The 16,333-nt window shown below is 37.0% G+C and overlaps 1 protein-coding gene across 1 annotated transcript in view; it reads right to left on the bottom strand.

The window, feature by feature from the left end:
- Nucleotides 1-6,854, bottom strand: part of SV2C (synaptic vesicle glycoprotein 2C) — a 76,607-nt gene extending 69,753 nt beyond the window's left edge. Inside the window, 1 exon segment of the mRNA XM_030237561.2 lies at nucleotides 6,186-6,854. Within this exon segment, the coding sequence (XP_030093421.2) occupies nucleotides 6,186-6,765 (580 nt within the window). The 5' untranslated portion in view covers nucleotides 6,766-6,854.
- Nucleotides 6,855-16,333: the final 9,479 nt, after the last annotated feature.

Raw genomic sequence — 16,333 nt, 5'->3', positions numbered from 1 at the left:
CTGATATTCAACAAAACAAGACAGCAGTGTTACACACAGATAACTACTTACCTCAGCAGTAGGCTTATTGTGGTAAGGGCAGTTTTGTGACAATCTATTAAAATTCAAAGCTCTTAACCAGCAAATAATCCCACTAGGCATGTAGATACATGAATATTTACAAAACACTCCCATCAAACTCAGTTTGTGCAGCCCTTTATTCACCATCATTTTGTCATGTGCTTCCAAGTTTCTGCCAGATCTCAGGAGAAGAACAAGTAATTCAAGCTATATGATTTTGCCTAAATTAATTTAGACCCTAGTGTGTGTTTGAAATAACAAGTCTATGTACAATCCATGAGTTCTAACCCTCCTTTCCTTTAAAAGCTTATTGAAGTGCAACAGCTGCAGTTTGTGTTTTAGTCATAGGTAGGTGGAAGTATCATACATTTGCAGACAACTAATCAGAAAAGTTTTGGTTGGGAGGGACTTTTGAAGAGCTTTATTGTGACCTCTGCTGAAAGCATGGCTGTCTTCAGAGCAAGATAACTTTGTTTCAGGCCTTCAGTCAACTTTTGAAAATCTCCCAGACATCCCACAACTTCTCTGTGCAACATTCCCAGTGGCTGACCACCTCACTCTCAGCTTTCTTTATTGTACCAGATATCTCAAATTTCAACTTCTGATCTTTCTGCTCCTCTGAGAAAAATTTTAATCCACCTTCACAGTAGTTTCTCTAAATTTTGTTGCCAATTATTACAGAGAGATTCACCTGACCTCTTTCCCCCACGCTAAAAAACACCGGGTCCTTTGGCTTTTGTAGGCTGTGCATTCCACTTCTCCTGTCACATTACTGGTTCTCTACTAAACTTGCCTGCATTTGCTAATTTCTCCTTTTCAGGTGGCTCCACAATGGGACAGAGAATCCAACATGCAGGCTTACTGTGTTGAAAACAGAAAATAATCACTCCCCTCTGCTTACTGGTCACTTTTGCCATTGCAGCTGCAAGGCACTGCTGTCCTATGTAAAATCACAGATCCTTCTGCAGAGCTGTTTGCTACCCAGCATTTTAGTGACTAGCTTCTACCAGTGACTCGGGTTATTCTGTCCCAATGGAAGGACTTGTATTCATCATTGATAAGTTTGAAGGAAGGTATTTGTTGAATATAAAGTTGTTGAAAATGATCATTGCAAAACCAGAATCAAATTAAGTAGCAAAGATCTGGCAAGGCAGTACTTCTTTAAACTAAGAAGTGGAAGAATTCAGAGATCATTTGGTATTCTTAGCAGAGCTCATAAGCACTTACATCAGCTACCAAACCTCTGGAGAGCACTTCTTCTCATGAAAAGAGGAAGAACTGTGTGGATTAAAATTATGCTGGTTATGTTTGGTAGGTTTTAAGACAGTATAGGTATGGGAAGCATTGTTACTAAAACAGCTAATATGCAAGTTAGTAATCTATGCAGAATTGGTAGGCTGTTGTCCCAGACTGAGAGCTACTTTTGCCCAGAAGATCAAGTTATATCAGTTATATTCTTCTTTCTACAAGTGCTATACAAAATTTGATTATTACATTCAGAAAATAACAGAAAAAATACCTTTAGGTCAAGGTATTATGTGACATTAAATGTGGGGTTTCAGAAAATAATTTTATTTCCAAAGTAAGCTGTTTGTTCATATTCCCAGTACCTGCATTATCAGTCCAGTGATTTACCACAATACTTGTGTTCTTTAGAAGGAAGAAAATGTCTGTAGGCTGACTCATCTGCTAAGAATGTCTTTTACATATAAAAATGATTTCTAAGTTTGTTACTGTACTGTCTCTGAATCTGTATCAAAGTTTTGACTAACACATAGGTTAACACAGTGGTAAGACAGAACTGTGTTGAAGACCATTCACCCTCCAGAGATGATTCAGTCTGAATTTCCTACAGAGGATCATATAAGAATTCAAAACAGACCAGGGAGACTATTAGAAATCATTGAGAAGCAATTGGTCTCTGTAAAAGATGTCAGTGAATGAGTGCCTAATGGTACATATGCAAAAAATAAAAATAAAAGATTTTAAAAATAATCAATAAATCCTGAGATGTTGAGATTTTGTCTACTATTGAGGTGGACCGGCCCCCGAGCAACCTGACTGAGTTAAAGCTGTTCCTGCATATTGCAGGAGGTTTGGATTGCATGACATTTTAAAGGTCCCTTCCAACTCAAACTATTATACAATTCCATGAAAAGTACAAAAAAACCCAGAAGTGTCTGTCTGAAAAAGGTGCCAACTGATGCTGTAGGAGTGGCTTCATGGCCAGCTGTGCAGGAGCCAGCCTGTATGTGCTGCCAACAACGGTGACAGCAGTGCAGCTGTCAAGGGTCCTGCACATAAGAGTGGGCACTTACAGGTCCCACGGGAGAACCAGTGATGGGATGGTCAGAAGGAGCATGGCAGCATGAACAGATAGAGCTGAGAAAGACTAGCTTTGTCCAGCTCAGGAAAAATAATGTTTCAGTATTTCAGATACAGAGATGCTGAGCAAAGAAAAGGCCATAATAAAAATTTTATATTAAAACAAAACCAGCAGCAGCCAAAAAAAAAAAACCAAAAACCCCCCCAAAAAACTAAAAACTCCCCACAACAACAACAACAAAACCCCAAACAAACAAAAAAACCCCCCAAAATAAAACTCAAGAACAATCTGAATGCAAAGACAGAGAAAAATTGGGTAGAAAAATATACCCAAATCAGAGTCCAGAGAATTAACCTAAGATCAGTCTGTTTCTAAGTGATAAAACCAAAGAGATAAGATGCAAGCAGGAAAAGTGTTAAAATAACATCTTTAGGCCTGAGCCTACAACCTGTCTCACAAGCCTGTCTCACAAAGGTACAGTTTTTTCCCATTGGTGCCAGAGCCCAACAGGCCAGTGTGAATCCACTTAAATGCTGGAGTTAGCAAGTACAGCCAAGTTATATATACATCAGGGACATCTTTCTCTCATGCTTTGTGACATGCCACTATAATGTTGAATAATTAAAGCTAGTCAACTGCCATTTTCTTTAGAAAACCACTTACTTGAGAAGAAAAAGTATTGGTTTATTATTGAATTCAAAAGACAACTTGAGGCTAGTTCATGGCACCAGCACATTTGTTATGTGACTCTATAGGCTCTGAGAGAGCTGGTGGTCAATAAACAGTGATCTCAAGCTCATGCAAGGATCAATATGGAAGGATTTTGGGAAATTGTCCTTGTGAAAGTGAATTTTTGAAAAATAAAAGGCGGAACAGGGAGGGTCAATAAATATTGTCACATGTTTTTAATTAGCTCAAGTTCCCTAGTAAACTCTCGTGGCATGATATATGAGAAATTAGTTTTTACTCTTTAGTTTTACTCTTTAGTTCTTATGCTCTTAGTGTGTCTTTTGACAGTCTAGAAAATTGCCTGAAAAATAAGTACTGTATAAGTGTACTGATTTTACCTTATAATTCTTAGCATTAGTCCTGCGACTTTAAAATTCTAATAATATCAGAATCCTCTGGATTACGGAATTCTAATCATGGGAAAAAAATTATGCCTGTCTGGAAGACCCCGGTTAGGATGTAATTATAAGGTGAAATCACAAGTGCAAAGTAATTGAAATGCATGTTTATGAGGGCTCAGTTATGACAACATAAAAAAGCTTTCACTAAGCATTCGCTGGTACAACGAATATTTTGTATCAGTGGAATTAAAGTTATGCAGTCTGCAAGCAGTATATCTACTCTGTTTACAAGCCATATGTACATTAGTGTACTGATGACTTGCAGCTTATGATATATTTTTAGTAACAATGGGCAAGAAATACATTTTTGGTGAAATTATTGCTAAAGCAGTCACGTGTTGCAATGCCCTCAATACACACTGGGAAAGAAATTGCTTATTGCTGTTCTTTCCTGCTTCTGTATGTTAATCTTTAAGTACACAATTATTTGTTAATACCACAACAGAGAGGCTAGCTTTATATTATTGCAGCAGGAAGATATATTATGATTTCTATATTTTAGGCATGAGAATACATTGCTTGCACAGCTGAGTTTTCCAGAGCTGTTACCTTAATTTTGTCAACAAGCATCATTTATACACACACACACATAGTTGTAACTATGATGTATTTAACAGCTTCTGCACTGAATTTAGTTAAACACTTGCAGACTTATTCCAGTACATCTCAAGACAGCATCATGAGAACTCTAGTGACAGGGTCACCTTCTTGACATGGGTCAGACCCCAACAGGTGGATGTGAATACTCATGGCCCCTACTGCTGTAGAGACAATACTCCCCACTCCCAATTCCAAACACCTCCATAACATCTAATGCAGTTGTTTAGAAAGAATACCATTTATAGAAAATACAATGTAATATGGATTAATTGGAGATTTGGTGGTTACCCTCATATTTTATTGCCCTGGAGAACAAAGACAACTTGAAGTCTTTCATTTGTTGAGCAGGGTGCATGTGGTAAAACAAGCAGGTTTATCAGTAATTAAAAAATGGGGGTGAGAAAAATAATTTTTGTTCTAGTAACATAAAAATTATAAAAATTACAAAAGTTATAAAAATTGAGGTGTAGATTTTAAAGATATTGTCGACTGCCAAGGACTGGATGAAAAAATCATGTTAAAAAAGCAAATTGAGCATTCCCTACTTTTCCAAGATGCATTGTTATTGTAGTTAAGTTTTAGATGTTATTATCAGCACTGACTCATTTATCTAGTGATACAGGTTTGCATTGTCTTTGTTTCTCATACTTCTTTAAGAAGCAGACTTGAAAGCTCACAGGTCCAAGCATGACACAAGCAATGCTGACATTTAATGTAAACAAGCAATACAAAACAGATTATATGCATTCAGCCTGTTTAACCATTAAAATGGCAATAATTTATTTCCCTCCATTTGAAGTATATTCACTTCACTATAGGCAAAGTAGTTCTAATAACAAATGATCAAATAGGAAAGAATAATGCAAAGGACACATTTATCTGAGAATTCCTCACCTGTTTCCACTTAAGCTCCTGTTACCTGGAGGGAAGCTTAGAGATGCAGCTGTGGGAGACTGCAGTCCACAGTATTGAAACCCACAGAGCCAAGAGCTGGTATCAGTATGTCAGGAAACTGGGCAAGGTTAAAATGAGATCTGTTGCAACATGAACATGTGCTGCAAAGATGGAGGGGGCAAGCAGAACATCTGCTACAAAACAAAGGCTTTTAAATGTCTTGTAAGTCCTCCTTTTCTCCAGTCTTCAGGCCCAAATCACTTATCAACACATTTACATTTCCTGCTTTGTCCCAATTGCCCAGGCTCTTATCTCCCCTTTTCCTTGGGGAACCATTTCTACAACTTTTCTCCAGCCTTGCCCCATGAGAGCCTTGTGTTAACTTCTGTGCCCAGGCATGTCCAGGGAAGACAGCATGGACCTGATTGCAGCACTGCTGCTCTCACCAAGCCACACATAACTGGCTCAGAGAGCATGTTTTCCACACCACAGGAGGGAGCAGGCAAGGGAGTGGGACACAGCCTGTCCACTGAATGGACACAAAAAGCACACCTCAGGCTCTTCTTCATTCTTCTGCCACCCTGACCCTAAGGAAACAATATTCTATTTGGATGGCTAGAAACAGTATTCTATTTGGATTGGCATAAAAGGCCTAAACCAAAAAGAGTGAAAGTCTGTAATAGATAGCCTTTTCACTGGAATTTTTTTCATTTTTTAGATTTAATTTCACCTCACCATTTCAAACGTTCATGTGTGAAAATGTTGCCACACAGTTGCATCATCTGCTGTTTATTACACCTATATAATTTCAACAGGACTCCAGTTCTCTATCTGTGGGCTGGTTTTGTGGTTTTACTCTTTTTTAGGTTAGATCATTTGGACATCTACTCTTGTATACAAGAACAAAATTTTTCTCTCTCCTAATTAAGTGTTACGGCGCGATCTTTCTCTTTAGTGATTTATTTACTGACTGACTAAGAAAACAGTAATCTAAAACTTAAACTACAATATAAATTAAATTCTTAATACATACAATTAATTTTAATTAAATAATTGTATTTATATTAAAGACAAACCTCTTTTTATAAAAGCTTCTCTGTTGACAAATACATATTTTAGTCTTACTGTAAGCAAATCTTTTAATAGCAAAAAGACAGAATGAAGACTTTACTTACCAAGCCATCCTGATCCAGAATTGGGTATACACATATCTGTTTCAGCACTGGGCAACACAAATCCAACCACAAACACTTCAACCCCATCAGCCATTAGGGCCATTCCTAGCACAAAGAAGAGGGCCCACTGGAAACGACCATGGCCACATTCTTGTATTATCAATTCATATTGCTGTGCTAACTCTTCTTCATCAGCTTTTCTCTCTGTTTCCAGTTCATGACGATCCTTGTATTCATCACGCATAGACTGACCTAAGGCCACCCTGTCATCCTTGCCCTGCCCCATGTTGGGGATTCCCTGATACTCCCCTTCATAAATTTCATCATCTTCATCATGTCCTTCAGTTGCTTCACTTGATCCTTCATCATCATTAGCTTCTACACCATAATTTCCTCCTTGGCCATAGTAATCATCATCATCTTCCTCATCCTGGAATCGACTGTAGGACCTCTGTGTGTAGCCATCCTGGGCTTTGTCAACTGCTTTATTTACTTTTTTCACTGCTTGCCTCTTCACCTCCTTAGCAATATCTTTGGCCCCTTTCACTAGTGAAGTCCTGTCTTTGTAGGTGTCCTCCATCCTGTATCAAAGAAGGACTGCTGTTAGGCTGCAAAGGCACCTGCCAAATGGTGTTTGGAATGTCTATTGAGTGTTGGACATCAGTGGAAAAAGCCCAGGTACAAGTGAAGCTGTAATATTCAACCTGTAAAATATAAGAGAAAAAAGCTTATACTTTGCTATTTTTAGATGCCTCTTCACATTGATACAGAATCATCCCAATCTTGATTTAAGCACTGGACATCAGAATAGAGGGCTTCAAATATAAAAACCTGCACTTTCTTCAGAGATACAAATATCACAGGTTACAAGGAAAATATGCAAAAGATAAATTCAGTATCTCTATCAGAGAATCTTCAGAATTCAATTTTTGCTCTCTACTCTTGGATATCAGGTTTTATTCTGAAAGAAACCACACAATTCCATGCATCATACATCATAACTCTGTCTGCAATATCCTTTCCCATTTGAACTCCCTGTTTGGTAGGAAAGGGCTACAAACACTAAACTTTCAGTGAGTTACCACGAAATATACCTCTAGCCTTCTATTTAACACAAATCCTGTAAAAAGTTTGTATTCCTCCAATCTGTACCAGTGTCTCAAAGCTGACTGAATTTGGCCAGTGCATTCACAGTGCATTCACACCAAGTCTTAGCAATATGAAATGCCACCCTAAAAAATTCAGTGTGGAGAGCTGTGTGGGCAGAAGTGGTGGCACTTTCACACTTGGGAGATTCCCAGTACCTAAGTCAGGACAGGCACATTCCTTTCTTTGCTATCTATACTCACAGTAGGGACAGAGGGGAGCAACTGTGTATTACCAGCTAGTGCATTTCCCAGTGTTAGTCCAGCAGGAGTTCCCACTAACCAAACTGCATGAAAGCACCAAGACATTTTCCCCAGTTCTCCTCCCTGCTCCCCTGCTGTATCTTTCCATCTTGTGCAGCCGCAAATGCAGACACAATGAGTCAAGACCAGTTTGCTTATTAGACTGGAGACTAACCATCCCCTTCCTCTCCGTGCAGTTTTCAGGCGTATCTACAAGACAATTTGCTCACCACACATCTGCACTGTCACGAGAGGCAGGAGAAAGAAATGACAGCGACATGCAAGCATATAGAAGGAAGAGATGCAGGATCATTTTTTGGCAACAGTCCGTAGTCAGAACAGCTAAAATCAGTTACAAAATGGCACCATTACTTATGTCAAGGGACTCTGTATATATGTGTGTGTGTGTGTGTGTGTGGTGTGTGTGTGTGTGTGTGTGTGTGGGAATCTGGGCACTGCAACAGATTGTAGAAGCCTCCCCTCTGGGAGAAAGCAGGCTACAGATTTTTAGCAGTGCTTCTAAGAAAACCTGGCCTGCTTCCAGCTTGGGGAAAGGGTTATTTTTAACCATGACCATTTTAATGATCTATTTTCCAGCATTACCTCAGAAAAATGGCAGTAATGCAACTAAGGAGGCAGTGAGATATGATGCAGGAGTAAAAATAGATGGAAATTTCTGAAGCTAATCTTATTACCCTTTCTAAAGCAGTGTGAACTGCCCTCAGAGCTTTATGGGAGATGACCAAGAAATGGCTTTAAGAAGTTGTCCTTTATTCATTCTATTGCATATACTGTCTCCAGAAGTATTCTCCAGACATGAGTTTTAGGACCCAGAGTGTTTTGAGGGATAGGAAAAACTACAGACTGCATTAGATAAACTAAAGGATGTGAAGTAGTTCTGATACAAGAAAACAAAGCCTACAATCACACAGACATGACTTTAGAAGCTAAAATATATTTCCCTAGTTTTTTAATAATAGAAATTCACCCATAGTAAAAAAATGTCTTTATTTTTAGTATCTTACTCTGGATTAATTTCATGCACTTTGACTGTTTCTAAAAAAAATCAGATGTGATGGCACTATTCAGCTATTAATGGGAACTGAAGCATTTACTGGAAGAGAAATGCAGCGTTAAAAAAGTTCTGATGTAATATTTATGACTGCAAACTGTAGCCTGACTTTAGGTACATGATGATCCTTTTAAGTAGGTCACCCTGCTGAATCTTTTATGCCAAGGCAGTTTCTCTAATTACAGCTTTTCAGTTTTCAAGTTACTCAGTAGAAGTTATCTTTCTAGCTAGAAGTATCTACTAGCTGTTCATGAACATGCATCAAAACATTCATGGATCTGCTGAAGCCTTCTACAAATACTTTCAAGAACTCCATGAAATCCTAACAGGTACTTTTCAGAGGCTTAATGAGTACAGTGTATTCCTAGATTTTAGATAATTTTACAGTGTCCATGCAACATAAACTCTGAATTCCTCTAATTCTTCTACTGATATTTGTTTCTTTTTGTTTGTTTAGTAAGGGTTTTCAGTTGTTGGAAAATTCCCTATTACTATAGGGTGCATGTGTGTGTGTAGATATATATATATATATACATGTATATATACATATATATGTATATACATGTGCATGTGTGTGTGTGTATGTATATACATATGTATATATATATCTTGAAGAAAGCAGGAGTTTAGGAATACCAAATGAAGAAAGAGTCTAAGAGCCAACACTGGTAAAACCATGCTTTACCCTTCTGTAGTACACCTACCCCATAAGTTTGACAGACTCAAAAAATTCAAATTTGCAAAAGTAACTGAACTTACTCTGCAGTTTGTGATAGACCAAGTACATCAACAAGGAATTTCACCTGCTCATACTCACTAAAAGTATGATAATCCTGTCATCAAGAAACATACAGACAGAGCAAAATTTCTGTCTGGGCAGAAATCAGAAATGTCTCTCTATCTTGCTGAATTTTCCTAGCAAAATGCTTAATCTGAACACTGTTTTTTAAAACAGCTTTGCTTTCTCAATGAATTGAAATCCATGCCTTAAGGTGATAAGTACAAAGAGGAATAATTTACAGCCCATGCATGATAGCTTCCCACCCTTTCAATTATGTGGGACTGATTACTACAAGTAAGTAACTGGAAAGTCTGAAAGAGTAAGGATTAATGACTACCTGAGTAGCATAAAGCAGCAAAAGCAGAGATGATAGTCTAGCTATACAGTCTTCTTTGTACCAGCCAATTCAGCCAACATGTTTGCTGACTTTCACTAAAGTAAACACCATATTCCTACTCAGTTCCTTCAACTAAAAAAAAAAAAAAATCCCAGGAAACTAGTGTTTCTGCCAGAAAGAGAAATACTCCTTCAGGAAACACCTACAAAAAAACATTTTGTAAAAACACTTGAAGATGCGTTTACAAAATAAAAATCAAAGCATTCTTTTGCTTTTGCTAATATTTCTTATTTTCCACTATGTTACATTCACAGATTTCCGTATACTTAGCATTCTGTATAGATTGTGCTACATCTGAAAAAGAGATTGGAAATTACAAACTAAATCAGTGAGATCCCATAAAGACATAAATCTATGACAAGTCAGAAAACTCACTCCCACAAACACTTAGATCTTTGCTTAGCATAGGCTGTGAGAAGACTCACTGGGTATTCCAAAAAGTGGTATTAACTATATGTATATCGGATAATAAAGTCTTCAGAACAGATCTGGAAGTCATACTCAATGTGCATTTCATAGATCATAACTACTTCCAATTTTACTACCCTGTCAAATTATTTTATATCCCAGGTTAAATGTGGCACCTGAACTATTAATTCACAAACAGAAGATGCTATTGTCTTGCAAGTGTTCCCAGTAATTAAGAAAAAAAAACAACCCATGTTTGAAGTCACCAGGATACCTGCAAACTTCCTCATTATCTCTTCATGTGCAAAGCCTTCTGTTTATTTTTCCAGGGTAGTAGCTACTTCAGCATGATCTAATAAAGAATGGATTCCTCAATAAAGGGTATTTATTTATAGAGGTATTAAGTTATTTAAAATAAACAAGAGCTGGCATCAAAGCTGGTGTGAAGCAGATTCATTTTGGGTAATGCTAGCAGATTAAAAGCTATGTTTCTGTATTTTAAAAAAATTTTCTTTCTCTCATGGTGAGAATCACATCCCCAGGCTGCACTCTTCTAGCTCAAGCTGCAGTAGGCAAAACTGTGTAAAATACTGCAAGGCTGCAGTGCCACCACCAGTGGCTGTCCCCAACACTCTCCTTGCTTGGATGGTATTTTCTCTGGTGGTCCTGTACCAGTACTTGTCACTGCATCCTCTCTGCAGACACAACACACGTAGGCAAGATGAGCATGGGAATTCATTTACCTGGTACACATCAACGATACTGAGCTCAGCAGAAACAGGTCTTCATGGTACATTGCAATCTCCTTTTCCCCATTTTATTACTTTCCTTCCTCATTAAACCAGCAGCATTAAACTGTTTCTGCACCATTTGCTCTTCCTGCCCAGTTCTTCTTAAACTATTTAACTAATTGGAATAAAACTATTAAACTATTTAACTAATTAGAACAAAGAAGTGGAATTGGTTTTAGCTTGTTTTAACTTGAAATTTCATAACCTTTATCAGAAAAAAGAATATATTTGCCTGAAAGCAAAATGTGTTACGACATCTGCCTTTAACAAAAAATACTGCGTTTAATACTGCCCCTTAGAGTCTTAACATATCACCAAAACCAAATAACTCTAATAATTCTTTCCTTATAGTGCTTTTAATCACAGGCCTGATTCTCGCCCACTTATATCTGGATATATAAGCAATGAAACCAGGATCTGCAAAAGCTCTCCTTTAAGCAGTACAAACCAGAAATCTGACAGTATGATGAAATCCGACCACGTAAGAAAATGAAATCACAAACCTAAGACAAAAACTGCAAACTCTGTCCAGTGAAAATCAGGAAATCTTAACTGAATAATCTCTGATAAAAATGCAATAATATTGTAAAAACAAATTCTCCAAGAAAGGCTGAGTGGAAAATTATAGGTACAAATTTAGGAGGTGGGACATTCTTTACTTTACACTTTCATTATATTAGTCCTCCATGCTTTACTTCTATGCTCTAAATATTTTTCAAAGAATATCCTGAAGAATGGTGATACAATGCTGGTAAGTTTTATGAGCACCACCATCCTAATGCTGACACTGTCATGTCTAATTCAGCTCACTCTTATCAGTCTTTTAAACCCCTTTGATCCACAGTTCCACCTAAGGTCACAGACTGGAGTGAAGGTTCATCCAATGCTCCACTCTCTCTTATTATGCCTTTTCCATGCTTTCCTTTAACCTACAAAAAAGGTTCAATGCTGACAGCAAGAGAATTATTGAAGATTAAATAAATACTACCTACTCTCTGGTTGTAATAACAACATCTAATTCCTTAGAATTAGACTCAGTTCAATGCACTCCTAACAGGCTAGACTGAGTTCCAAAACTGAAATAGCCATATCTACTAATTAAATTACAGTCCACAAAACTGTTAAGACCCTACAGAAGAATGAAGATTTCCCTTACTTTCCTAGGAAAAGGTGACTGAGCAAAGCATAGGACATGTTTTGAGACGTCTTCCTGTCTTTCCCACAGTAAAATGTTAACAGAGATTAGCATAGACAAATAAAATTTTGTTAGTCCATAGCTTTTAAGAGGGTTTTTTGGTTTTTGGATTTTTTTGAAATCTAATGCTTCCTAGTTGTTTTGCCTTACAGTACATAAATAGCAGAGTTTCGATTGCTTTTGTCAGTTTTCAATCAATCTGATCACTCTTTGGCTACTTCAAGCTTCTACATGCTTCTACCTGGCAAACACTAAAAACAAATAATTCTCTTTAGAGACAAGGAGGGATCGTTTTGGTTTTCCAACACTGTGGTTTTAATTTGTTCTTTGAATGCTATGCTTCCTGTGGACTTCTTCAGTGAAGGAGTGCTCCCTTCCAGTCACTTTGCTATTCACTCAAAGCATATATTATTTCCAGGATCTGTGTTGGGCGATGGTTAACACAAGCTGAATGCATCATCTTGTTCAACAAGAATTTACAAGAATCAAACATCATCCAGCCTGAATGATATAAGCTAACTTTCATCAGTAAAAGGTAATGAGATTTCATACTTTACCCACATTACCTGAATGACTACCCAAATCTTAGGAAAGTTGAAATTTCTTTATTGATAAAAAACTACTTTTTACCCAAACACGTTCAGACATATCTCTGTACTTTTAAGGCTGCCTTAAAAGTAGGAAAAAAAAAATGCAAAAGAAAATCATTTCCTCTGCAGCCAAGGGCTGTCTCCCTTCTCATACCTACTTCTCCCGAAAATTCACTTTCAACATCAGTGCTTCCAATGTATTTTGTACTTTTCAGTAGTCAGAATCACAATGGAAGACATCATCCTGCATTTCAATAATGAAAGAACAGCACAAAGCAGTTGGACAAGCAAGTTTTCATTGCTCAATGCTAGCAATAAAAAAAACCCCAACCCTCTACCAAAAGGACAACTAGCAACTACCAGCTAGCAATTTCTGTCTGGTATCTGCCATTGTCATGTTTGTTGTTGTACAGAAAGTAGACAAGTCTTCTCTGAAAATAAAGGCCCACCAGCAGTCATGAATCATTTGAGATCAAAAGAAAGCAGAAAAAAATTCCATTCACAAGGAAGAAGAGGGAAGCCTGCAGATAGATATATATTAAAAAACGTATTTTAAAAACACCAAGACTGAAGTTCTAAGAAGAATAGCCAAGGAGTCCTATCCTGGAAGTAAAATAAGAAAATAATGCACTGTGGAAATTCTCTAGGGAATAAAATCTGCAAATGCAACAAACCTCAACCACCAAAGCAGCCATTTCTGAAATTGTTTTGCACAAAGCTGTGATGTGCAGGTACTCTGAAACAGCAAATACTTATTGTACAAATACTAGACTGACAGATGCCACACAATAGCACTTAGGGAAAACTTGGGAAGGTTGAAGGGCATGTTGTAGGCCAAGCTGTATTACAAGCTGGAATTACTTGTCTTTCCTTCCTTCCTGAAATAAAAGAGGTAATCATTCTTTATTTTTTAGGAGTAAATACAGGGTCTCATTTTGAGATCCCACTGGGTAAAACTTTCTGAAAACATTTCGTTTTACATTCTGCTGAATTTCTGCCAGGGCACATCATTCCTCTGCCTAAGGACTCTTCTCAGTTCCAAAAATTCTGTCTTTATCTGATGCTGGTCTGTGCTGGCCTCTGCATGGGGAATCAGCTGCTGTGCTCAATAAACCATGGTAAGAGAGTAGTGGTTTCTCAGCATAATGTTAAAAGGTACTTGAACATCCTGTTTTTCTCATCCATTCTCCCTTTCAGACACTTTGCTATTCACTCAAAGATCAAATTATTTTTTCTTTACCTTTAACATCTGTTACTTTTTGTTATTTCTAGCAGGTACATTATTGCCATCTCTCATAACTCTGGCTGCACCAAAATGTAAATTTAAGATGGGGAGTATATTCTTTAAATTAAATTAATATTTACATTGTTTAAATTTAAATCACTTCCTTAAACCTGCACACATGGCCCTATGGATTCAGGTGATAACAGGCAGAACACATCCCACCATGGCAGCTGGGTCACTTTAGAAGGAATGCTCCACTAGTTGAAGGGAATATTTCTGCTCTGTGTGGCCACACTGACTACCACATTCAGCTTCATGTGTATCACCACTACCACAATCTGGAGAGAATCACTGGAGTGGTTAGAAGTCTGGGATGCATGATGCACCAGGAGAGTAAGTCTTTTTTGGCTGGTATTCAGAGGAGATTCTTAAGGAGAAATCTGTTCACCATCCCCCATCATCTGAGGAGGGATTAAAAATACAATGAGGATGGGCTCTTTTCAGAGGCAAAGACAACAAGAAAAGAGAAAACAATTTCAAGTTCCAGCAAGAGAAATTCTAGACAGTTCTAAGGAAGAAATTCTTCATGTTCAGTCTTCAGCCACTTACATGGCTTCACAGAGGAGCACTGGGCTTCCCAGCATTGGAGGTATTCAAACCTTAACTGGACAAGACTCTGAACTATTTAAATCCAGATCTGAGGCTAGATAACCTCCAAATTACTTCTTCACCCAAATTACTCTAGCATTCTGACAGATCAAAAAAAAAAAAAAAAAAAAAATCTGTTTTCTCACATTAAATGAAGAGCTCTATTTTTATAAATCAAAATCAAGCATCAAGTGCTGAATATGTCAGTATAAAATATATCTTTCACAGAATAACAAAAAGATTTAGAATTCAGTCTGGTAAACTAGAAAGACACAAAAGGACACCTCAGCAGAATCTAGAAGATGACTGACAATTTAGGTGCCTAAACAGTTAGCTAAAATTGGTTAAGCAACCACTGTCCATATGAGAAAAGAAAACAGTCTTCTGTTTTTATACAAATTTCCTTTTGGAGAAGCACTGGGCAAAGATGAGAGAGTTGGAGAGAGTTGAACGGATTCAAAATATATATCAGATTTTTGTAACATCCCTGTCACCTGCTATAAAAATACCAACATTTTTATGACTTTGCTCTAGTTCAAAATGCTTGATTTCTAGTGATTTTGAAATGCAAAAAAAAAATGCCACCGTTCCTGCTATTTTTGCTCTGTTTTGAAATGTAAAATTAGACCATAGATAGCATTTATGTTTCTTGATGAAAATTAAATAGGATATGTAGAAAATATATACAAATGCTATGGATTATTAATGTCCAAAAGTGCAAAAATTTCTTTTAAGTGAGCTCCTTAGACAAACTACACAGAATGTTTAATAATTTTCTCTTTCCTACTTTGAAATAGTGGCAATTTAAACACAAAAAAATCAGACCACTTGCCAAACTTGACATGGGCAGGTATAAAAATATGTTTTTAAATTTGTATTAGGTAATTTCAACACATTACTCTTTGAACTGTGCTTTTCCATAAATTTACTGCTTCTGAGAGAAAAGAGCTCAGAGAAATACAGACGCAAAATAGAAAGCTGTGGAACTACAGAAGTAAAAGCTGTACATGTCAGGAACAGATCATTACACATAATAAGGCCATTACAGAGTTGATAAGGAATATCCTTGCTCATAAAAAGTAACAATGACTTTCAGATTCTGTCATGGATATTCATCAATATGGGAACTCAGCTATAATCAAGAATGACAGCAGAAAACATCCATAGAAGGCTGTAAGAAAAGCATGACAATATGCAAACAAGAAGTACCTAGGCAAAAGGTATTTTCAGTGTTTTCAAAATATATCTAAAAATTTATAAGATATATAAATAGCAAAAAAATCCTATGAGTTTAAGTAGAAAGTGAATTTAAAAGCTTTTTTTCCTTCTGAAGTAATTAAAAGTTTATGATCTCTCTTCAAACATCCTGGCACCTCACATAAAATAAGGAGGTTAAGGAACATATTATTGTACTTTGAAAGTACCCTGCAATCCTGCATTGTTTTCATTTTTTACAAAAACAACCAAGACTCCTAGACTTCTTTTTGCAAAGTGATTTGGTTTTACATTCACCTTAGATTTTCTTTATTATTCCTAGAGAACAGGATACATTCTAAATCATTTGGCTGAAAAAACTGTACTGTGTATACTCCAGATCGTGTACACCAATCTTTTCTAATTCATCCTGGTTTTTTAGAGTTTTCCTAATACTCT

Source organism: Serinus canaria, chromosome Z, assembly GCF_022539315.1.
Source record: "Serinus canaria isolate serCan28SL12 chromosome Z, serCan2020, whole genome shotgun sequence".
Lineage (NCBI taxonomy): Eukaryota > Metazoa > Chordata > Aves > Passeriformes > Fringillidae > Serinus > Serinus canaria.
Note: the sequence above shows the minus strand (reverse complement) of the source record. Positions and strands in the feature narration are given on the sequence as shown.